Genomic DNA, 23,652 nt, shown 5'->3' with positions numbered 1-23,652 from the left:
CTCAGTGCATCTTTCTTGTCAGTTAATTACTTTCAGGAGACTTAATGAAGCTTGAAAAACATGAAGAAAATAGGTGAAGAAATGAAAGCAGTATGTTTTCTACTGCCCCCATCTCCAGACAGTAAAGATAGTCATAAAATCGTGAGGCTGAAGTAAAAAGCTGCAAGAATATAAACCCTTATATATAGATCTTTTCAGATTTATTTATTGCTCTTTAACCTTTACCAGTTTTCAAGCTGATGTCCAGATGAGAGTAATAGTTCCCCCTTCCCTCCCTGCCAAGAAAATGGAAATTGCTATGAAAATGCATGATGTCAGGAATTGGCAGGCTTTTATTTTCTTTTTTCCCCCTTCCCCCCTTCCCTCTGTCCCAGATGTTATAATAAAATTTAATCAGATTAAGGTCAGCATTATCTGGACCTTCTCCTTCAGCACCTCTCTGCTTCTTCACAGTTTTCTGATGCAGCACATCTTGCAGCAGCTGCAGAATTGCTTTGTTGCAATCCTTGCATAGCCATGTAAAAGTACAGGTGCAGAACCTGGAGCTGGACCTATTAGTGCTATATCCAGTGGGGGAATACTTAAGGGAAGGGTTTCTCCTGCCAGGCAGTCTGCAAACATTTTGGTGAGCAGGGGATACTTGACAGGGGGATGCTTCATTGCACCACAGGCCATGTTTGAAACCTGAAGTCACTTTTGGTGTAGGATAGGGCAGGCAGGAGCTCAGGGCTTGGCTGGCAATGAGCATGGGAGGAATAAAGCAGGGTCCCTGTCCTGTGTCGTCTCCTCCTGTTTCCCTCCCCTCCCTGCATCATGGGCTGGCCCCAGAGAGGGGTCCAGCCTGCTGCTTATCCTTCTGTGAGTTGAAGAGACATAGTCAACATCCAAAATTGCCTTTGGCTGTTTGAGATGAGGAGGCATGTCAGCTGCTTGGTAAGAGAAGGGTTTCTGGCAGAGCTTTTGGAGCTGTTGGAGATGGAGCCAAGCTCTGCTGCTGAGCAGGAGTGTGGGATTGCAGCGAGGGGAATGCTGCAAACAAGGCTGCTCGGGGATGGGTGGCTGCAGCAGGAGCTCTGCAGGGTTTGTGCACCCTGGATCCAGGTTATTTCTTGCTTCTGGAATGTAAATCTCTACCTGTGGGAGGATTCAACTTCAGGTTTTTGTCCCATGCACAAATCCTTCCCCTATCTTCCCTGGGATAGCAAACAGACCCTTGTGTGTGGAGCTTCCCACCAAGCCTGTACAAAACTCTGTTTTCCCTTTTCTTTTTATGCTTGCTGAGCTAATTCAATCACAAGAGTGTGTTTTAGCTTTTGGAGTTTGGGACATGTACTTACTCTTTCACTGCTTAGTTAACTGCAGGGTTCCTAATTTTTGTCTCTGCTTATTAATATGTGTTACTGTTTATTACTGTAACCCAAAGCATGATAATGTAGGAATGTGGTTGCTACAGCTGAAGAGAATTTGAAGAGAATTGTTTTTGAGGAGAGGTTAGTGATAAGAAATGAGTGATACTATTTTCATGTAGTTATGTCTAATCCTTCATGAATGATTTCTCTTCAAGTGAAATTGAAAATATAGAGATGTGTATGGATAGGTTTTGTTGTGCAGCTTGTAGTAGATTGTACTCATCTCTGAGTAAAGGGGTATTTCTTTTTGAGACTCTCTTAATTCATCCAGAGGTAAGGTAAATTAATCATTCTTACCCAGCTTTTTTTTTGTTTTAACTGTGTATCTCATCTGATGGAGCTACTTGCTTATTGAAGATACACTTTTGTTTTCTTTACCAGAATGATTTTTAAAAGTCTGTTAAATGTTTATTACAATTTTACAAGAGTGACTTACAAAAAGCTCCCATAGGAGCTGCACAGAAATTTATTCCCAGTTTATGCTGTCTGGGTAAGGAGCTGCTCTGCAGTTCCTGTAACTGCACAGCTTCGTGGCATGTGACAGGGCTGATGGCACTGGAGAGGCAACTGACACATGACACTGCCTTGAAAAAATTCAGTCATGGGTATTTTTGTCTGCTTCACACGCCTAACATAAAAAATAGATTGTATAGTTGTGTCAAAGTGTTCCCTGCTAGGTAAATTGCAGTTTGTTAAATGCATTGACTGGTATGTAACTGGTTAAAAACTGGAATTAAAATGCCAAAGGAGTTGATGGCTCCTGAGTCACCTGTGAGGTCACTGCAGTCAGATCTCTGTTTCACTGTTCACTTTCTTTACAATGTTAGAAAAACCACTTGAACGTTTATCTTTAAAAGTATGTTGATATGTAGATGATGTGACTTGGTACCTTTTGAGAATTTAATCTCCATCTGCCTGTGCCCCTGAGTACTAGACATCACTTTGTGGTGGCAGTGAAGACTGGTGATTCAGAGCATCCTGACAGTGAGAACAGCTGAAGGGTTTAAGACAGCCAGGAGGGCAAAGCTTGGTGTGGACACACTTCCTGAGTTAGCAGCACTTGTGGTAAACTGGACAATTGGCTTGCAAAAGGAAAAGGAGGTTGAAAGGACTAGTGCAGAAAGTTTCCACTTGCTTCACTGATGTGGTACTAGTGATTTAGTTAATATTTATGTAATATTTGGATTTGAAAAGACCCATTCCTCCTGTAGAGGTATTTTCCTCATCTTCATTGGGTTTTGGGTAAACTTCTCAATCTTGACAAAGAATTCTGTGTTTGTTTTTAATTGCTTAACACCATGTTGCTGAACATAAATGCTGGAAATAACCCTTTTCCCTGCTTTCCTGTCTGCAGAACGTGAAACTGTTGCTTCAGGGAAGGGAAGGGACTTCACAAAGGGCTTGGGGTTAATTGCTCACTCTCTCCCTGGATTTGGGAGTACTTAATTGTTCTTCTCATGGTTCCAATCATTTAAAGAATGTACTTGCTTGGTGTATTAGTTCATCCCTGCAGTGCTGTCTTGAAGGTGCTCTCCTGCTTCCCATCCTTTGGTTCATTCTACTGCTCTGTCAGGGAGTGTGGAAATGGTTATTTTGAATGAAACTGAAATAAGGAAGGTGCTGTGGCTGTGTGGCATTGGGGCTGGAGTTAGCCCAGCACAGCCTTTGTCCCTGCACATTTGGTGGATACACTGTGTTGTGAACAGCAGCTCCCCTGATCTGTTCCTGATGAGCCCCCTGCACACTGCTGCAGACATAGCCTCAGCTGACCTCAGTGCTGAAAGGAAGATATAAAAATATCATACACAAGAGGTAGTTCCTCTTGGTGAAACAGAGATGAGAAGATGACAGGCTTGTGCTCATTAAAGTGATCGCTTATATATTTTTTTTTTTTTTTAAAGAAGACATACAGTTGTAAATTGTTCACTGCCAGTGATACACAAGTTGTTGTGATAGAAAAAAATCCTCTTTGCTGTTTGGTGAGAGTGTTTGATGAGTGTGGATGGACAGCCTACATCTGTTCTGCCATGATTTGCTTCCCCCAGCTCCCTGCTGAAGGAGGAGATGGTGCTTTCCTCAAAGCTGCCATTCCCCCACCTCAGGAAGGGAGGCATGAAAGGCAGAAAAGGAGAGTAGACTAATTTTAAGTCTTGTTATTTCTGCATCACAGTTTAAGGAAGGCTGAGAGTAAAACAATGGCTGGCAGTGCTGCTGCTCTCCTTTTCCCTCCTGGGAGAGTTCAGCACTCACATGGTCCCTGCCTGTCCTTGTGCTCCTAATGATCAGCCTGGCTTGTAGCACTTGTTGGTAGCTCATTACTGAATAAAACAGTCATTGTCCAACAGTGTGTATTGATTTTTGGCTATCCTACGTGACACATTGCTTGTATGTGTTATTCCTCCCTAAAGAGTTGTTAACACAGGGTGAAATGTGATAGATTTTGAGTATTTTCAGATTACCAGGTTCTTATTCTGTTCTCTCAGATACACTTTTTAACTTAGTGAGTTTTGACCTGAAGTAAAGAGGATGATCAGTGTTTGGGGGTTTTTATAGCTTTTTTATTCTAGGTCAGTGTCATTTTGAAAACTGGGGCAAGAGAAAACCAAGGTCAGAGTCCTACAAAAAGGCCTAACAAAGAATCCATTCACTCTCGTAAAAATAAAAATCTGTATTAATTAACCACATGGTAGAGATAAGAACTGGAGAGCTTGATTAAATCATTAGCGCCTCTGAGCAGCAGCACTGGGGGGGAACTGGGAGGGAAAACAGACTCAGCCTGAAAATTGTAATACAACTGCCTGCCACGGTGCCAGGAGCACATCTGTACTGAGTGTGTGTGGCGTGGAAACCCTGACTGTTGCACTACAAGCTGGGGGAATCATGGAGTTCTGTTATTAATTCAGGAGGAGATTCTATTATTATTATTATTTGTTTGGGTAGGGAAAAAAGGCACAATGCAGCAGAGGCAGCAGCTGCTTGGAAGGCAGCCCAGTGGGTTGTGTTTGGTAGCTTGTGGAGGGTTTAAGGTGCTCTTACATGTGGAGTAACCACCTTGTACTTTCACCAGGTGAAACATTTGCCTGAGAGCTGCCCATGTGAATCAACACTTGCAGTGTCTGGCCCCTATTGCATAATGAAGGATTTTGATAGGCATGTCAACCAAAACAAGGCCAAGTGTCTCATCCTAACCATCTGTAGCCAACCCCAAATTCAAGTTCTTCAAACCAGCAGTGATGTGTATTTGGCAAGAGCTGCAGCTGCAGGAGCCACTGGCGTCAGGCAGAGCAGTCAATATTTGCTCTCTGTCCCTTTTCAGATGCTAGCAATGCCAGCCTTGCCTGCCTGATAAAATTGAGCGCAGAGACTCAATAATTGCTGCTTGGGTAATTGGAATGGCTCCCACGTGGTGTTCAGCTGAAGGGTGTGGTTGGCTCCTGTGCTAACATGAAGCCAGTATCTCCCTGCTATTTTTGTCCTCCCTGTGAGCGTTGCAGCGTTGTTTGGTCTGTGTGCCATGTGCACACTTAATTTTCTGTTTTCCGAACAAAACCCAATTTTGTTGTGTTGTTTTGGTCTGTTAAGATTGCCCTTATGTAACCTTTTGAGGGCAATCTTGGTGATGCTTAGAAAGAATCCTAAAACAATCCAGCCAGCAGGGGAAACCGCCTGCTTCATGCTCCGACAGGATGGTGGTGTTGCAGATTAGTGGAGGGCTGATGAAAGATGCCTTCACTACAGCATGCAAACCAGTGCTCCACACCGGTAATGTGAATGGTTTTGTTGCTGCTCACCCGCCCAGTGAGGCAGAAGGCAGCCTGTGAGATGAGGAGCAGGAGTCTGGGTTATTCTCGAGTGAAATCCTGTGTTTCATGAGCCGATGAAACTTCACAGAAGCTCCTTTGGTCTGTCTCGGATCATGAAAAGACTGGGGTTTGTGGTTGCAGATTTCCAGAGTGTGGTAAAGTGTGGACATTTTCCTGTGAGTGGCATTTTCACTTTCATGGGCAGGACAGTCAACTTTTTTTTTTCCCCAAGGGCATGGTATTTTTGGTATGCTTCATCCTGCCCAGCCTACCAAAACATACATATCTATTGCTGAGAAGTCTTGCACATTCCTTACAATGTCAAGCTTGCCTTCAATTAATCTTAATCTTTGAGCAAGAAAATGCTTTCAGAGGCAGAAGAGATGGTCTGTTCCCACCCTGTCTCCCAGATTTCTTTCTCCATACATGCCTTTTCTGGGAAGCCAGCCCCAGTGCTTGCAGTGAAGGCTGCTATGGAAAAGGAGATAAAAAGGAGTCTGTGTTCAGGCTGGCTCTCAAAAGCCTTTGGGATGGCTGCTGGTGGCAGATGTCAGTCCATAATCTCAGGGGCCAGCACCTCTGTTTGTCACCTGAGACTTGTGTTCAGACTTCCAGGCCCTAGGGCTGTGTGGGTTTTGTGGTGTATCTTGGAAATGGAGTGGTATTTTGGGAGGGAGCATGAGCTGGCAAGTCAGGTAATACACTGCCCCTGGTGGGGCTGGGGATCTGCTCTGGTCCAACTCTGCTGCTCACCCTCTGCTTCACCTTCTGGGGCAACTGGATTTTCCTCCATCTCTGCTGCCCTCAGGCAAGTCTGAGAAGCTGTTCAAATACTCTGGTTTTTGAAACATTGGCTTAGCCAGCTCCCTGTCTCCCTGCAGAACTGCTGGTTGGTGGCTACTCGCTGTGTGGCACCACGAGGGCCCTGGATGCCTTGTGAAGAGGCTGGACAGAGTTAAAGAATAAAGTAGAGATTTATTAAAAGGGCTCAATGGATCCACCTTGGGCAGCACAAGAGCCCAGCCAGGGCTACACCCAGGATGAACCCGAAATGGTCACAAAATGAACAACTGGTCACTGGGTCTCACACTTTTATAAGTTCTGCTCCATTTGCATATTGGAGTTAATTGTTCACGTATAGCTTTAGCTTATGCAGTCCCATCCTTCTTGCTTTTCTCTCTTCAGTCCATGTTGTTTAAGCTCTTGGGCCTGAGATCTGGATGGGTTGTCCTTGGTCCCCAGCAAGAGAAGGAATTGTTTTGTCTCCCTACTCTGTGAAGAGAGCTCACCATCCCTTAATATACAGCTTAGAACTGCACACTAAAGCAACACAGAATCTGAAAAATACAAAAGCTAAAACCTAAAGCATCAGCTGGATTAATAATTTGTACATCCTAGGGAGGGCCCAGCAGTGGAAAGAATGCAGGTAGAGGCTGCATTTCCCCATGACAGCCTCCTAACTCTCTCCAACCCTTCAGTTAGCAAAGATATCTCATAGTGTAGCTTCACCCATAGATGTGCATTTATCACCTAACTCCAGCCTGCATCCAACTTAATGTGTGGCTTTTCCCAAATTCCAGGATCTATTTTATATTGATGATGGCCCTGAGTCCTTGAAGGAACATCTAGGAATGGACAGAGCTATTGCAGACATATTTCTCTGTAGAATTATGCTTTCACATCACTATTTGTATTTGCTGATCTTCTGAGAAAAACTTCATTAGTTGTTCTCTGCATCCTGTGGGTTATGCTTGATGGTTGTAGAGGTCTTTGCAGTACCAACTCAGCAACCAAGAAAATATCAGCTATGAAACAAGAGTTGAGAAAAACTGATATTAAATAGTAACTTAATATCTGGAAGAACAGACCTTGGGTTTGAGATGGATACCTTGTGTCTTTTTGGGAAAGAGGAATAAAACCTGATCATTTTTTCCCCTTAACTTTAGTTTCTCTTTTGTTTTTATTTTCTAGTCCAGCGAGAGTTTACACAGAAGAAAACCTTCACTAGTTGGATAAATTCAATATTGGCAAAGGTAAATGGGGTTTCTTTAACAATCACATGCCTTTTGACTTTTTCATTCAGATATGCTGGTTAGAGATTAAATTTTTTAGTTAAAATTACTACAAGTGTTTTTAGGCACTGGATGGGAAAAGTAGCCCCGAGAAACATTTGTTTAGTAAGTGCAGCAGCACTGTATTGGGGCACGTCCAAGGACATTTGTATGAGGTGGTTTGTGTGTAGATGTCACTCTCCTTACATGTGGTAAAACTTGTGGTGGATTGAGGTGCATGTCTCAGGGTTTTATGAGTTTCTGAGTTTACACTTGGTTTTACTGGGATTAGGTAAGTGTTATTCTATTATGCAATCCAAGAACATGAGTTTAATGAGATGACCTGAGTGACTGGTAAGTATTAAGACAAACCACATAGTGGTGGAAGTGCTCTTTAAGCTCTCAGAAAACAGCTCCTGCAGCATGTGCTGGGGCTCTGACTTGCTCAGGTAAAAACAAAATATGATTTTGTTTTGGTCCCTCCTTGAGCAGAAGCTGCTGAGCTCTTGATAAGTTTGTGTTGTGTGGGTGAAAAGAGGTTTAGTTATGCAGCTCTATACTCAATTTTATACTTAATATTGAGTAAGATCTCAATAAGAATTAACTGCCTAGTTTAGCTTTCCCTTTCTCAAATTTTTTTTTTTTTTGCCCCAGACCTCCTTGAAAAATGTGAGTGCTTGAAATGAGGCCTAAAATTACCCCTGTAAAACACAGGCAGGACAAGGAGGAGGCAATAAGACACAAATATAGTAAAGGGTTAGAAGAAGCAGGATGTGGCTGTTTAGATGCAGGATTTTTATTGCAGCTTAATGAAAAAAAATAAAGGATGCTAAAGATTATTTAACAGCAGAGTAATCTGTGGTGTTCTGTAGTGTGTTGAATTCAAAATGACAAAAGATTGAAATTTATCTTGCAGCATACCCCTCCTTATGTTGTCTCAGACCTGTATACAGACATACAGCAGGGACATTTGCTTCTAGATCTGTTGGAAGTGCTTTCAGGTCAACATCTGGTAAGACAGAGTAATAAAAATATTACCTCAGTCCTTTGTCAAGTCCAGCAAAGATTTCTGGATATGCTTAAGTGCAACCATATGAATCATCCCTCTGGGGTCATAGAGTTGGTTTCAAGTAACTTATTTTTATACCATTGACTCTGAAACATGCTGAAGTAAGTTGATCCAAAGTAATTTATGAATTTTTGCTGGACTTCCCTTTTCAAAATATAGAATAAAATTAATTTTTGCAGTTGAAGATATAACCTGTTTTTTTTTGCTTTGCAGCCACGGGAAAAAGGATTTAATACATTCCAGTGTAGAAGTAATATAGAAAATGCTTTGACATTTTTAAAGAGCAGATCAGTGAGTATTAACTTCAAAATTCACAACTAAAGCCAGTTTAGCTAGTGGAACATTTTCTTTGTTAACAATGATCCCTTTTTTCCCCTCCTTAGCTGAAGCTCATAAATATTCATGTAGCTGACATTATTGAAGGAAAACCTTCCATTGTGCTTGGCCTAATCTGGACCATTATATTTCATTTTCATGTAAGTATTTTAGCGATGTGAGAGACTTTTAGTAGAGGGGAAAAGCACAAAAATGTGTTGATTTATGTGATTGCTAAATAAGATGAATTAGTACTGAACAAAAGATTATTTTCTGACATGTGGAAGTGACATCTCAAGGAGGAGATGCAGCAGTGCAGGGCTGGCAGTGATAAACAGTATCTAGCTGCAAATGGTAGGAAAGAAAGATACTGAGATTTTTAATTTTTTAAAGTAACCAGTTAAAAAATGGGCTAAACTTAATTTGTCTAAGGTCTGTAATAATTAAGCTCCAAAAAGAGCAGATAGTGTGAAGTGGCTCATCCATTTCTCAGAGACAGCCTCACTCCTCAGTGCTGACTTTGCTCACAATCTGCAATTCTTGTATTATTTTTTCTCAGTAGTAGTGCATGAAATAACACAAAGGCTCTCAAAGTCAGGTTTCTTATACAATAAGAGTGTGCACCTTGCATGCCATGAGGTTATTAGGAGGTGTGAAAGCCCAGCAGGGCTGCAGAGGGTGCTGGGGGCAAGCTGGCTTCTAGGGAGAACCCAGCAGTGAAATAATGTAGGTGCCCTAGTGACTGGGGCTCAGGAGAGCAGTAAGAAACAAAGTTTTCTAGCAGTATTTAACCCATATTTTTTGTGGTAGAGGTACTTTGATGCCAAAGAGTCTTGTGCTGCTCGTGGCCTGTGCAATTACCTTTTAACCTAAACCAGCTTCTCTAACCAAATAGAGATCTCTGAGGTCTGTCAGGTAGGTTTTCCTGCACTTTGAATGAGCAGGCAAACTCTTACTGTGGCTGGTATTTGTCATTCCTGACAGTAAAAAACACAATCCTGTCACTGGTTAGAGTAGAAATTGAGTGAGAAAGTCCCTTGATGTCATTACTGGTACCCACAGCATAACACACAAGTCTTTGGGTGAATATATCCTGCCAAAAAAATTGCCTAAAGATGAGAATTCAGCATGAAATGGTTCAGATTGTGCAGATTAAAAAGCTTGGTTTGATTTTTGGGGCCAGGGAAGCTACTGTTACAGCTGTGATTGAGTCTTGTCTGGTTCTCTATGGTGTTCTGCCATTGATGCCTTGGGAATCTCTCACTGAAGCCTCATTGAGTCTCCCATCTTCTCTGATAGATTGAAGAACTGGCCAGGACACTTGCCTGTACCTACAATCAGCCTTCACCTGATTGTGCAGGTGCTGTTGACTCCTCTCCAAAGGCAAACAGATCAGCCAAAAAAAGTGCTAAAATTAAGGAACGGTGGAAGATGTCTGCTACAAAGGCTCTTTTGTTGTGGGCAAAAGAGCAGTGTTCACTGTAAGTTCCATCCAAGACTTATAATTAACATGCTTAGCTTTGTATGACTCCTTTCCTCTAAATGTGGTGATATTTCCCCCTGGTTTTTAAGATTACTTAGTGACACCTTAGCAGAAAATCCTTTAACTTTCAGTTGTGGTTACCAGTACTTTCGGCATCAGTCAGGCCCCAAATGTTTTGACATGAGCCCTTTAAATATAATAAAGTGAAACTCATCTTACTAATTAAACACAACAGTGTAATCTGAGTTGTTTAGCTTTTCCTTTTTAGGGGCTCCTGTGTGATAAGTCCAGTGAAATGTTTCCATGATTTACTTGTTTTAATCTTCATGGTTGGCACTGATTCACACAGTCTCAAGGATTTTGTAATGTTTTTTAATGGCAAAAGTAGGATTTCTGTAATCCTACAACTCATGCTTTTCTGTCAAAACACTGCATGATCCCAAAGGAGGATGCTAATCCTGGTGGTCCTAGTCCCTAATTCTAACAAGATTGTGCTTGATGTACAGATAGCATTGCTGCTTTCAGGGGAGGGGCTGTTCACAGCATACACTCTAGAGCAGATACAGATATTTACATTTTCTTCAAGGGCTGCTGCTTCACTCCAGGATCTCCCAAATATGCTTTACAGTAATGTCAGCTCTTTCTCCTCAGCTCTTTGGGTTGTTTTATTTTCTAACAAAACCCTACTAATATTCCATGTTATTAGTGGGAGATAAAGCACATCAGTGGAGAGATGAAGCACACTTCATCAACACATCAGACACTTTCTGCCAGTAGAATGGCACTGAGGTTTGCCTTCTAGCTGTCTTTTATCAGAAGATTAATTGGCACATCAAAACCAGCTCTTTATCCATGTAATCTTCCTCTTCCTTTTGCCTCTTTTTCAGCAATATTGCTGTCTGGTTTGGAGTCTCATTTCTGAACTGGCATTACGTTGAAATATTTTGTTACCAGTGAATCCTGTAGTTTTTGGTAAAGAAACAAATCTCGTAAGACTTGGGCATTTTTTTGTGACTGAATTTGATTGCCTGAAACCCCACATCTTTTCCATGCTGTAACACACTCATAACATACAGGCTGTTTTTGGAAAGTTGTCCCAGAATTCATTGTGGCCTGCATGGCTGGGCACCTCACAGCACTGTTCAGACTGATAACATTAAAAAAAGATGATTTAAGGACACTAAGCCAATGAAGAGAAAAAGAAGACTTTTTCCTGCACTAATACATTTGTTTTAAGCTTTGGGTTTTCTAAAATGCCCATTCTTGGTGTCCTTACAGACAAATACATGTTCTGCAGTGCTTTTCTTGTTGCTTTTCCACCCCATAGAATGCATAGATGTTGAGCACAAAGGTGATATTTAGAGAGGATTTGGATCAGCAAGGCTTTATCTTCAGAATGATGTAGAAGACAAAAAAAAAAACTCATCTTGTAAAATAAGTGAATTGTGTTTGGTAGTACTGGCTGTGTTGTTGTCTGACTTGCGAAGTTCATTGGTGAGGTGCTTTTGAATTTGGTTCATACTCCATTTTACTGAATTTTTATTATATTTCTAAATTGGTACTTAAATCCTGTTTCTTCAGATATCCTGACATTTTGTTTCCACTCATTTCGGGACAGGCATGGCTCTGTCAGTGTCACTGATTTCAAGTCCAGCTGGCGAAGTGGACTGGCCTTTTTAGCCATCATCCAAACCTTGAGGCCAGGTCTGGTTGATTTGGAGAAGGCAAAAGCCAGAAGCAATAAAGAAAACCTGAAAGAGGCTTTCAGAATTGCAGAACTGGAGCTGAATATCCCACGGCTTCTGGAGCCTGAAGGTAAATGATCAGCTTTTTAAAAACCTTTGTTATTAGTGAGATTAATGTGATCAATAAGACTGTGCTTAAGTTTGAAATGGAACATTGATGTTTGCTCTAATGCTCAAACCTGAGGTCCTTTATTTTATAACATCAGCTGTACTTAAGGACTGTAGGATTTTTGAATTGGCAACAATTGCAGGAGCAATATGCAGAAGAAAGGATATGAAACTTTACTGTTCATGGGAGAAACTTTTTCATTACTTAATCATGTTCTATTAAAATATTCCCAAGGAAAAAAATGTTCATGACATATTAATTTCTGTCAATGGTATGTTAAGTGAGCTGTTGCAAAATAAACATGTTTATGGTAATGTGTTTTAATAACTGCAGCATAGTGTGTAATTATGTGATCAGGCCTCGGAGGCTGCATAATTATGTAAATGCTGTATTGGCTCTCATAGATGTTGACACTGTGAATCCAGATGAAAAATCAATCATGACTTACGTGGCTCAGTTTCTACAATACTCCAAGAATTTGCCTGAGTCTGAAGAAGACATGCAGGTATGTTGTGTGGGTTATCACTGAGGCATTTTCAAATGAATGTGCTTTCTTTGCCCAGTTTATATCTGAGTCAGTGGCACATAGCAGATCCTCTGATTCTGCTACTGACAGGACTGAATTGGTTTGAGCCTTCTGATGCTCCTATGTGGTAGAAAAAACTCCATGTTTCAGATTTTTGGTTGGTCCTAGAAGTGGAATTGCTGTGCAGGTTGTTTTGTTTTCATTTAACTATTGCAGAGGACATTTTCAAGCTTGGTTGTCTTCATGTGTGCTCTGAAGTCTGTGTGAACATTGGAGGAAAGGCAGATTTGCAGATGTACAGAACAACCGGTTTTAAATTTAGTGGTTGACATGTAAAGTGGACAGAAGTTGTCTCTGACAGATAACACTGACCAGAAACCCACATTTTGTATTCTCTATAGTTTTTTATGAGAGTTTAATTCCTTATTCACATGCTGATAATCTCCTTTCAGTAGAACTGCAGTCAGGTCTTTTTTTGATGTCTTCATATATCCAGATGCCAAAGGTTTAAAACTTTGTCCCTGCAATGTAATAGTGCCTGACTCAAAACTCATCAGGGTCCCCAGGAATTATTATTTGTTTTTCAATAGCTTTGAATGGACTTCATCATATGCTCAATGAGTGTTGTTTTATGGCACAATGTAAATTAAAAACAATGCTTGCAAAATGGAAAAATGAAATTTTCTGCTCTAATTACCAGGAGAAAGTAAGAGAGGCTGTGGGCTGGTTGGCTGCACAGGAGGAGAAGTTAGCAAAACTACTGGTGGAAACAGAGAATGAAACATACTACCAGAAGTACAAAGTGAGTTGCATTTCATGTTCTGTGAAAAGAATCTGTTTCTGTGAATGTTTTTAATATTTTTCGTCTTCATTGCCTGAACTGAAGTGTTAAATAAGCTTTTAAAGAAAACTTGGAAATCTGACTATGTAATTTTTAAATCCCTCATATGATTGAAGGGAAAGGTAGGCTAAAATTCTGTCTGTTATGAGAAAGAGAGATGTTATTTCATTTTTGAGCAAAGGTTTTGGAAAGAGTAAAGTAGTGTCTTAATTAATTGACGTAGTTGAAGACTTGGACAAGATTCAAGCACGTAGGCCCTTCACAGAGTTACTTCTGCTATTTCTGTGCTAATTACAACAGTAGGTTTTACCCAGCTCATGTTGTAGAGGAGTGGCTGAATTGCTGGCTCTAGGTTGTGCTGCAGTAAAATTTATTTGGCTTTTATTGTAGCCGGAGTTTGTAATAAAGTGGCCCATGGGGAACTGTGAGAGGAGGAATTTTCCCTTTCTCTTGCTGGGAGGGGAGAACTGTGTTCTCACTGCACTGACATTATGTTAAATACAGACTTATGGAACAGCACCTATAATTTCAGACCCAAATATTGCCTGGAGACAAGAATGCCTCTTGCTGTCTTGCCTTTGCATGCATCACACCCTTTGAAGTTAATGGAACTCATACCAGTGTGTTCAAAGGCAGGACTTGGCTCCTTGAGCTTCCATCTGACATCTTCTGTGAATTACTCTCTGTTTTATCTCTAGGAAATGATGTCATTTATGGAAACATTTAACCAAGAGAAAATCCCCTTTCTGCCCGTGTTGTCATCAAAAAGGGGTGAAGCTGAGCTGAGTGAAGGCCAGCAACAGATGAGGGAAGAGTGGGATAAAGTCATCTCTCAGGTCAGAGGCATTTCTCTTTCACTCACCCCCACACCAGCATGAGCATGTCGGATGGATGAAGAAGCCTAAGTCTACCCCAGGAACTCACACTGGGAAAAGTGGGGACATGATGCTTTATTTGGGATGATAAAAGAAGTTTGACCCTGAACCTGAAGTCCAGTCAGTCTGAGTGGCATTCAGTGCCCAAGAGGTGGCAGAAGGTGACTTTTGTGTGTTACCCTTCTGCCTCCTGAGCCTCAAGACTCAAAAATCCCTGGAAAATGTATCTGGTTATCTCAAAACACTCTTCTGATCAAAGTTTTTGGCCTTTTATGCTTAAAAGGTTATTTTGGGACACAGTTATGGCTCAGAGCACAGATACTGATCTAGTGGGGCCTGGTTGGTCAGTGCTTTGCAGTGAGGTTGGCTGTGTTGGCTCAAATTGGGATATTTAGGGCCATGCTGGGAATTGTTGTTTGTGGAAGAGATGTTCCCCTGTCAGCCCCATGACAGACAGTAAGCTGTTCATCTCTATTTCCCCCCCCTACTTTTGCAACTAGTTCACTATAAATTTTCCTGTTTCTGGGCCTTGGGATGGTCACCAGCAAAGGATAGTCATGCCTCATTCTCTGTGGTGTTGCAGAGGTTATGGGCTGGGAGCAAACCTGGGTTTGAGGTAAATGGGGCTGATTTTAGCTGACTTCACTGGAAACTTTATTTTTTTTGAACAGTGGGAGGCATGAGGGAGTGGGTTCCTGGGATGTCTTGAGCACCAGCTTATGCAGCTTGTATCAGCATCTTGGAGATGGGGAAGAAAATAATAGTGAGAGATTTAATCCACTTGTTTTCCTTTTAAAGATTAACGAGTGGAAAGCAAAGCTGGACCAGATGTTGCCCTCCCCTCTGGATAGCATTGAGGCTTGGCTCCAGGAGGTGGAACGTCTGCAGGCAGAAGATTTGCCTGATTTACAGGACCCATTCAAAGCAATGTCTGTCTTCAGAGAAATAATTGTAATATTTAAGGTATGCTGATCACAAAGGAAATTGTGCTTCACTTTGACCTGGCAAAGCACTTGTTATGGAATTGCTGTTTGACATTTTGGGAAGTGGTGTGCATATGTTTGTCTTCTGAAGATGAAAAGCTCTTCTGAACATACCTTTGAAGAATTATGAGTTTAATTAAATAACTGCATGGGTCTATAAGGCAGGTTTCAGACTTCACTGGGGAGAGATTAAATTTGAGCACTGCCTGAATGAGTAAATTATGCTGTTCTTTTTAATGTGGTTCCTGCAACTTGTTTGTTTGTTAAGTAATAACACAGGATAATTGCATCTTTATCTTAAAATCTATACTTAATGCATACCTATTCAGAAAAGCACTTGAGCTTAAGGTTACATTCCAGGGTGTTCAAGAAGTTTGTGTGTTTAAAAGTTAAATAGTTCAAGAAGTTTGTGTGTTTAAAGTTAAATATTTGCTGAATCACTCTGTAGTTCCATTCAAGGCAAGGATATTTTGATACCTTTGTACCATGCAAGTTATTTATTCTGATCTTCAAATATTTGCAGAGATAATAGTTTAAACATCCTTTTGAATTTGAAAGTTCTGAAGGAGTATATGTGTTGATGCCTGGCTGGTGATCATAATGCCATACTTGGGTTTTTTATAAACAAATTTGCTCATTTTGTGCCATTGTCCTTAAAGAGGCTTTGAAAGAATGGGCTGGGGAGGTTCTTGCAAGTGGCTTAATAACACCACTCTGTTGTACTGTTTCTAGTCAGTTCCTGATAGGAGGGATGGCTTTTTAACTGGTAACAGCTTTGTCAGTTTTAGCCATTTGATAAATATTTTTGTTGTGCAACCTAAGTACTTAAAGCATTTTTAAGAATAAGATAGAGACTGAAATGATTTCTTAAGGCATTTTTTTCCCCATTAAATATATAGATAAAATGATGTCATTCTTTCAGAAGAAGAAACACATTAATGCTTAATTTCTGCCACATCCTCTTTTCTTGATGGGAAGACATCCTGCTAAAATTTTTTTCCCCTTTCAGTATGTTGTGTGTAGGGATCATATTGGCAAGGTGGTACCTTATAATGCAAATTTTACTTAAGGTCTAGGACATTATCCACCAATGCTCATAACTGTCTGACTGATACAGTGTTAAGATTACAAAATCCAGTGTTAAAAATCTGTGCACTATTTTTATGGTTGAGGGCTGTCCCAGGATTAGGCATTTCCATTAACATGCTTTGTGGCAGATTTTATAACATAGAAATGAACTTACAGCTTTTTTTTTATATGCCACTGAGAAATAGGCTTCTCTTCTGTGCAATGCATTTTATGTTTTATTTTCAGGTAGGGAATTTGGTGCTGAGACACATGCCTGTGAAATATTCCCTCAGTCATGGGACACTGGCCATTGAATGGTTAATTTGATACCCTGTCAGCCTGGTGTTAGACACACCTATAGAGCAGTCAAATGAACTATGGAGAAGGTGACATAATAGATTTATTCAACAGGTTTTGCTGTCAGTCTTTGCTAAGGGATAGCAAAGAACAGCTCAATACCCTGAAGTTGTTACAATGATGCTTTTTTCTCATAGGGATGATAGTGAAATTGTGAAAAAAACTGATAGCTGGAGTAGTGTAAGGTCTGTGGTCCTTATATTTAAGTAGATGCACAGTGATAAGAGAAATCAGGTCATATTGCACTTAATATGCACTTCAGAAGGTGATTAGGTAAATCCTTTTATTGCACTTTAATGAGTAAAGACACTGGGAGATTGTCTTGTGCTGACTAGTTCTTAATAGTTCTTTCCCTAACAGCAGGTGAGTTGGAGATTCCCAGATGAAATACTCTAGATCAAAATGAATGGCTTACTGTGTCTTGTTCTCCCCAGGGCTTGATGGATTGTTTTGATTCTCACTTGGACACCCTTCAGTCATTTAAGAATGAAGATGAGAAGAATATGCCACTAGTCTTGCCTGAAAAATTAGAGGAAATGAAAAGAAGGTTGTGATGCTCAAATTACCTCTACTTCATGTTGTATTCTAGCTCTGCTATTGACTGGCTCTGGTGTTCTGAACAAAGCACATAATTTATCCATGCCTTGCAAAAAAAAAGAGCATTTTTAACCTAAACACAGGCTGACTGTCAAGTGGAGCAGGCAGGGATCTCTCATTGGTCCAATGAATGTTTAATTGTGTGTACAGAGTAGAGCTCATTAACAGGACCTTTTCAGATGCCCTTTGCTAGTGGGGATATGAAACAACCACTAGGGATAGGAAACTCGAATATTTTCAATGTAAAAATTTCCCTGGTGGCAGGGATTCTCTAAATTTTTATTTCCACCATTAAAAATCACTGTAATCTATAGCTTGTACTACCCCAAATATCTGTTGGAGGATATTTAAAAAAATGACCAGTGAATCTGTATCCATAACCTGAGATGCTTTGACATACAGGTGGCAGATGTCCCTTTTTTTGGGCATTTAAGGTTTTTCATATATTGAGCAGATAACATTGACTGCTCAATTGTTGCTGCTTAAAAAATGAACTGTTGCTATCTTATCTATTAATTCCTGTCATAAGAAAAAAAAAGTTTACATAGATGTAATTTTGATTATTTTCAGGATAAAATCCTGATACATTAATGCCTTTTGTATCCAATGGTTTTGAATAAACTTTTGGAACTATTTTCTGTTTGCAGATTTAGCAATATTCGTTCTACAAACCCCAGCACTTTTCTTGAATACCACTATGGGCTGTGCTCAGCCATTGCCAATGAGGTGAAGTTAAAGCTCAATATCTGGGATGTGAAATATGGGGCAAAAGAGTCTGTGGAGTCACTGCTGGAAAATTGGAATGTAAGTTTCAAATATATGTATCACACCCTGATGGTAATTCTTTCCCAGCTCTCTTTGATTCAGTCTTATGTCATCTGAAGATATTATAGTTGGTAGAAGCATGGTGGACTGGTGAAATCTCAGATTTATTCAAAGAAGGGCAGGTAGACTTCCCTAGAAGTTTTCCTTGCCCCCAAAATCTTCCATTTTGCTTTGAATGAGATTTCTTTCTTCAGTTTGGAGAAGTAAGGCGAGCCATGACTGTGATTTTCTCTCTGCCCTCTTTTATTCTTTATTGTGAAGATTTCTTTCTTTCTAGATTATTTATAGAGCCAGCTGTAGTAGCCCTTCCCTAGCTCCAATCCACAGAACCCTCTCTGGGGTAGTTCAATAGTTGCTTCCTTCAAAACCAGCCATTATTCACACTGCTGCCTGTTCCTTTTCCCAGCCTCTTTACTTCCTTATGCTTTGTGGTGAATATGACTTGTCTTGTACTATTACACTTTATGCTTAGCTCAGTTTCTGGACACAAGTTATGAAACTGATGCCACATGTAGGCTTTTAGGAGGGCATGGATTGCCCAGCCCCAAATACTGACCAAGGCAGAGGTGAAGATGCTGATGCCTCCAGTTTTTCCCCATCTCTGGTTAATGGGATTCCTTGTGAATTCCATCTTAGTGGACTTTGTCAGAGGATTTTCAGACTGGCAAATGCACAGTTAAATTAGTGGGAATTTCACCAGCCTCAGTACTGTAGAAGGAGGCAACAATAGGTTGTATAAAATAGCAATTTCCTGAGCAGTGTCAGCCTCACCCTGTGGTGAGATGGTTGTGCAGAGTTAATCTGTGCTGAGTTTGTTGGTTCAGTTGGTTTCATAAATACTTATTATCATGTTGTTTCTACAGTTGTGGCTCATGGTCTTGCTCAGGCTGATAGAATGCAGAGCTTTGCCAGGGAGTTTAGGGCTTGTTTAAGGTTTAGGGCCCAGGCTTGTCACAGTCACAAGAGAGGTTGTTTTGTACCCTGCTGGGTAAGACATTTGTATAAGTGGGGAGTGTTGGAGTGAGATCAGCTCAGAGAGGGGCTGAGGATCAACCCTCACTCCCTGTGCACACACATCTCCTCCTCTGCTCCCATTTCCTCCTCTTTCACCCTCTCCATCCCCAGTTCATTTTGATCTGTCGGAAATGAGGCACCTCAATGTTTCTGTGCATGCAGGGAAGCCCACCTTCTGCTTTCATCACATATTGGTTTATGTGACTAAATTCTGCCTGACTTGTTCTAGATGCCATTTCTCAGTATTGCCCTGGGGCTGTAACTTTTTGAAGTAAGCAGTCCTGACTCATGCAGGGCTGTGGCTCAGGCAGTGGCATTCAGGTATTCATAGTTCTATTTACTTTACTCTCTGCACAAGCAGAGTAAAAGAACAAGTTTGTTTCAGACTAAAGGGTGCAGCTCAGTTGCTGGGTGGGCTTTGCTCAGTTTACATTTCACCTGTAGGTTGTAGGTTTATATTGCAAATACCCATATCAATTACTTTTCACTTTGGGCAGAATTTCATTGAAGAAAAGAAACTTGAAACACAACTAGACACTGCTACCCACATCTGTGAAGACTTGAAGAACATAAGTGGTCCTGACCTGGGTAAGCTCATGCACATAAGTTGATATGAAGATCTCTATTTTGAAGTAAAGTGCTGCCACCAGTTTTAATTCCATCTGCTGTTCCATATAAGCAGTGTTTCTGTTTAATTAACCTCTCTGTTCCCAAATATATAACAATAATCCCTATTCCACGTCCTAGCTGGAGATCCTCATGAAATCAGCAAACTTTTGAAGACAGTGGAGTCAAAGATTTCTACATGTAAAGAGTATATTTCCAATGTAAACACCACCCTACAGAAAGTCCTGTCCTCCTGGAGTAATTACACAGAAAACATCCACTTACTAAAGACATGGCTGGAAGAAAACAGAAATGAGGATCCAAAAGAGGTACATGGTTGGATTTCTCTTTGTTTGACAGAGATACTTCAAAGCCTTCTGGAAGAAAAACATTAAATCTCAACAGTGGCTGCTGTTGTTGCTTTTCTGCTTTTCATTTTGGAAATAAATGTTTGACAGGGTTCTGCTTAAAATTATTTCAATGCCTCTGTCTAGATCCCTGCTGAGGTCCTGGCAAAGAGGAATTCGATTCATGGTTCCTTAAATGAAGCTGGAAACCATCTCATTGAAGTCAGCAAAGAGCAAGTTGGATCAAATATTGCCAAAGAGCTGAAGAAACTGAACAGGAGATGGGCAAAGTTCATCAAGAGGACACACTTTGTGAGTTACAGGTTACTGTTACTCTTTGCCATGCAGCCTTCAAAGTAATCTTTTCTAGATTTACCAGTTTGCTAATCAGAGATTGATCAATCTTCCAGTCATCTCAAGGTTGCCAGTTTTAAAGCTTGAGGAACAGAGTACACAGCAGCATCCCATTCTTAATCTTTGTGGCTCAGTAAAATTCTCATTATAACAGGATGGAAAATGTTCAATTTTTAAATTGAAATCTCTAAGCCACTTACAAAAGGAAATCTTATTGCAGGCTGAAGCTCTTAATTCAGTGCTCGGGGTGGAAGTAATCAATTTACCTGTGTTAAATTTTACAGACTCTGTCTTAGCTGGTAGAAAGTAATTATTTCTGCATAGATATTTGTAAGGTTGTGTAACTTTTCACCACTCACTTGACAGGTTTTTAGGCTGCTGTAAATCCCTATACAACCTGCCTAATGTTATACATATTACAGTCCCTGGAGTGCTTTCACAAGAATGACATTTTCACTCTGCCTGGGAATATTAGAACTCTTAATTTTCTGAGTTGAGCCTTTCATTGACATTTATTAAAGCTACTGCTGTGACAGTAAATGGTGGCAAAAAATTACTGCTATGTTTTTGTAGGAGATGAGCTTAGTGAGAATGCAGTAAAATCAAAGGAAGCAATCAAAGGGTGAGGGAAATCCAGAGTTTGCTAGAAAAACCCTTAATAAGAGATGCTTCAAGGAAATATATTGAGGAATCAGATAAGTGAGGTGCAAGAAGCCTGTTTAAGGTCTTAAGGACTTCCCTAGTTATTTTTGTGGCATTGTTTGGACATTATGGCTATCATATATATAATATTTATTTTTTAATATAAAATGCAAGACCAAATACTTGAGCTCTGGCCTGTGACTGCCAGTTCCATTAATGTCAGCACACTTCCTGATCTTGATTTGACCAACACCAGCTGCTGTTCTTGAACAATTCCCTGCTGTGGGCTGGGGAATGCTGCAGCCCAGGAGTTTTCTCCATAGTAGGGTTGCTGCTAATAGGGGAGGGGACAAGGGGACAAGCCATGTGGACACAGGTTGTGCTGTCCCACCTGCCCTCAGGGCTGAGGAACTGAGCCTCACTTGGTTTATTTATCAATATGTTTAGCATTTATTTCCCCTTTGATCCCTGCTGAGTGCTAATGCTGGGAAATGACCCAAGTGGTGGCTGTGTTGGAGGAGTGGGAAGATGATGGGAGTGAACATCTTACCTTGCTCTTTGTTGATAGCTTGGAGAAGAGAGCACAAATGCTGCTGAAGAGACCCCAGAGCTTCTAGAGAGCCTGGAGAAAATTGAAGAGCTCCTTGGAGGCGTGGACAGCTGGGCAGCAGAGATGGGACATCTCTTTAGCAAGATCAGTCACGAGGAGCCTGTGGAACCTGAGCTGGAGGAACATTTGCAGGTGAAAATGTTGCTTAAAATACTTGATCCTCAGATTCTCATCTTGCAGCATGGATTTGTGGCTGGGGTAAAATGAGGCATCATCAGTGATGCAGAACTTAATGTGGATTTTGTGCTGTAATACTTGTAAAAAGTCAAGACAGTGCTTGTGCCTTGTTGTTATTTCTCAGGATCACTCCCAGATGAGCTGTGAGTGAATCTTCCACCATCAGTGTGTCCACATGACCAGCAGGTGCCAATGAAATTCTGTTGGTGCCACTGATCAGCAGCTTGTTCTTGAGTGCTATTAATTACTCCTGTCCAGCAGAGCACTTGGAGCAGACCAGAGCTCTGCAAGTTGCCAATTTGAGTAGTTCCCCTGGTCACACAGGACTTGTATCATCTACTCTCCAATGCAGGGAGGAGGTTTGGGACACCTTGGCTGTATTCAAGGCTTACCCATCAAAAATTGGGATACTTGAAGTATTTTCAGCAGCACATGGGGTAATTTGGGAATCTCATAGGTAGTTGTTAGAAATATCCTCAGAGAGCACAAATTAATTTCTAAGAATAAATTCCACTTGTCACTGTGTTTTCCCACGTCTCTCTGCCTGGGATTACCCCCAGCTCCCAGCAGATGGCAGGTGAAAATCTGTGTATATAACTCAGCTTCAATACAAAGTCTGATTTATTTTCTTCACTTGCTAATGAAGGTGAGACAGAATAAAGGTGCCAAGATTTACACTGAAAAAGCTGAAACACTTCTTATGTTGCCTTTACTACTGTCTTATGTTGCCTTTACTACTTCTACAACAGGGCCTGTGTAACCTAATGGTGTGGAGGTGACCACCAGGAGGTTTCATTGAAACTCCTTTGTGTAACTGCTATAAATAAACAGAAATACTCTTTATTTCATATAACTTATATGCAGTAACTGTGCACTAGAATCTGTGTTAGTTTTCTCGTGCTTTGTGCCTTCTTGCAGAGTGTTTAGCTGTTGCATATAGGTAATGCCTTACAAAAGAAAAGCCTTGTTAAAAAAAATAGTTTAAGCCCTACTACTCTAGCTAAGCTAGCAGCTAGCTTGTAAGTTCCCATGTGAAAAAATCATGAAAACGAGAATCAGTTGACACAAAAATCTATTCTGGTAAGAGAACTTTTCACACCTACAAAAACAAAGAGTCTGTCCCATGAGAATCCGTGAAGAAAATATGTAAACTAACCAAAAATAGAGAAGTTTGATAAACATACCCCCTAGCCATTTACCAACCAGTAAACTGAGTATCGGTTGACCAGTTAGATTGAACACAGTGACTTCTGATATTCTTATGAAAATATGAACTATACAATAAAAATTCAGCTTTTCTGCAGAAAGAATCAAAAGTCCTGTCTCTTTTTGCTGCAACATTTACCTGACAGATTTGGGAGTGTGAGAGATGAAAAGGATCAGTTGATCTTTTTGTAGTCACAGGTATATGTTTATGAAACAAGTCTCATTTTACCATGTGACTCTAGTTTGTAAAAAAACCCCATGAAATAACAAAGGACACCCTAAAATACAGCCTCCAAACACGTGGCTGGCATTGTCCCTCCATGTCTGGGGGCAGGAGAGATCAGGTCACTCGCTACCTGCAGTGCAATAGGTCAAGATCCAGAATAAAGCTCTGATTTTGATTAGGAGAATGGTAATTGACAACTTCAGACAGGAGAAACATGATGAATATTCATAGATAGAAACAGCTCTAATAAGGACTTTTCATGATATGTATTCAGACATGGCACACTACTCCTGCATGCAGGGCATCCAGCTGCTTTCCTGCCTTGCAGTGCTGAATACTACAAGGAGATCTGAGCCTTGGTGTGTGCTCACTGTGGATGACTTCATGATCAGATAGATGCTGCATATCCAAATG

General features: G+C 40.8%; 1 protein-coding gene across 1 annotated transcript in view; it reads left to right on the top strand.

Annotated features, from left to right (window-relative positions):
• The window catches only part of SYNE2 (spectrin repeat containing nuclear envelope protein 2), a 177,375-nt gene that overhangs the window by 20,264 nt on the left and 133,459 nt on the right, over positions 1-23,652 (top strand). Inside the window, exons 3-18 of the mRNA XM_059850505.1 lie at positions 7,184-7,245; positions 8,180-8,275; positions 8,546-8,623; positions 8,716-8,808; positions 9,947-10,128; positions 11,749-11,945; positions 12,389-12,489; positions 13,211-13,312; positions 14,050-14,187; positions 15,025-15,189; positions 17,069-17,181; positions 17,879-18,035; positions 19,568-19,658; positions 19,818-20,005; positions 20,171-20,335; positions 21,588-21,761. Of these exons, the coding sequence (XP_059706488.1) occupies positions 7,184-7,245; positions 8,180-8,275; positions 8,546-8,623; positions 8,716-8,808; positions 9,947-10,128; positions 11,749-11,945; positions 12,389-12,489; positions 13,211-13,312; positions 14,050-14,187; positions 15,025-15,189; positions 17,069-17,181; positions 17,879-18,035; positions 19,568-19,658; positions 19,818-20,005; positions 20,171-20,335; positions 21,588-21,761 (2,102 nt within the window). The remainder of the gene's footprint in view (positions 1-7,183; positions 7,246-8,179; positions 8,276-8,545; positions 8,624-8,715; positions 8,809-9,946; positions 10,129-11,748; positions 11,946-12,388; positions 12,490-13,210; positions 13,313-14,049; positions 14,188-15,024; positions 15,190-17,068; positions 17,182-17,878; positions 18,036-19,567; positions 19,659-19,817; positions 20,006-20,170; positions 20,336-21,587; positions 21,762-23,652) is intronic.

Source organism: Haemorhous mexicanus, chromosome 6, assembly GCF_027477595.1.
Source record: "Haemorhous mexicanus isolate bHaeMex1 chromosome 6, bHaeMex1.pri, whole genome shotgun sequence".
Classification (NCBI taxonomy): domain Eukaryota; kingdom Metazoa; phylum Chordata; class Aves; order Passeriformes; family Fringillidae; genus Haemorhous; species Haemorhous mexicanus.
This window is presented reverse-complemented; position numbering and strand designations above follow the sequence as displayed.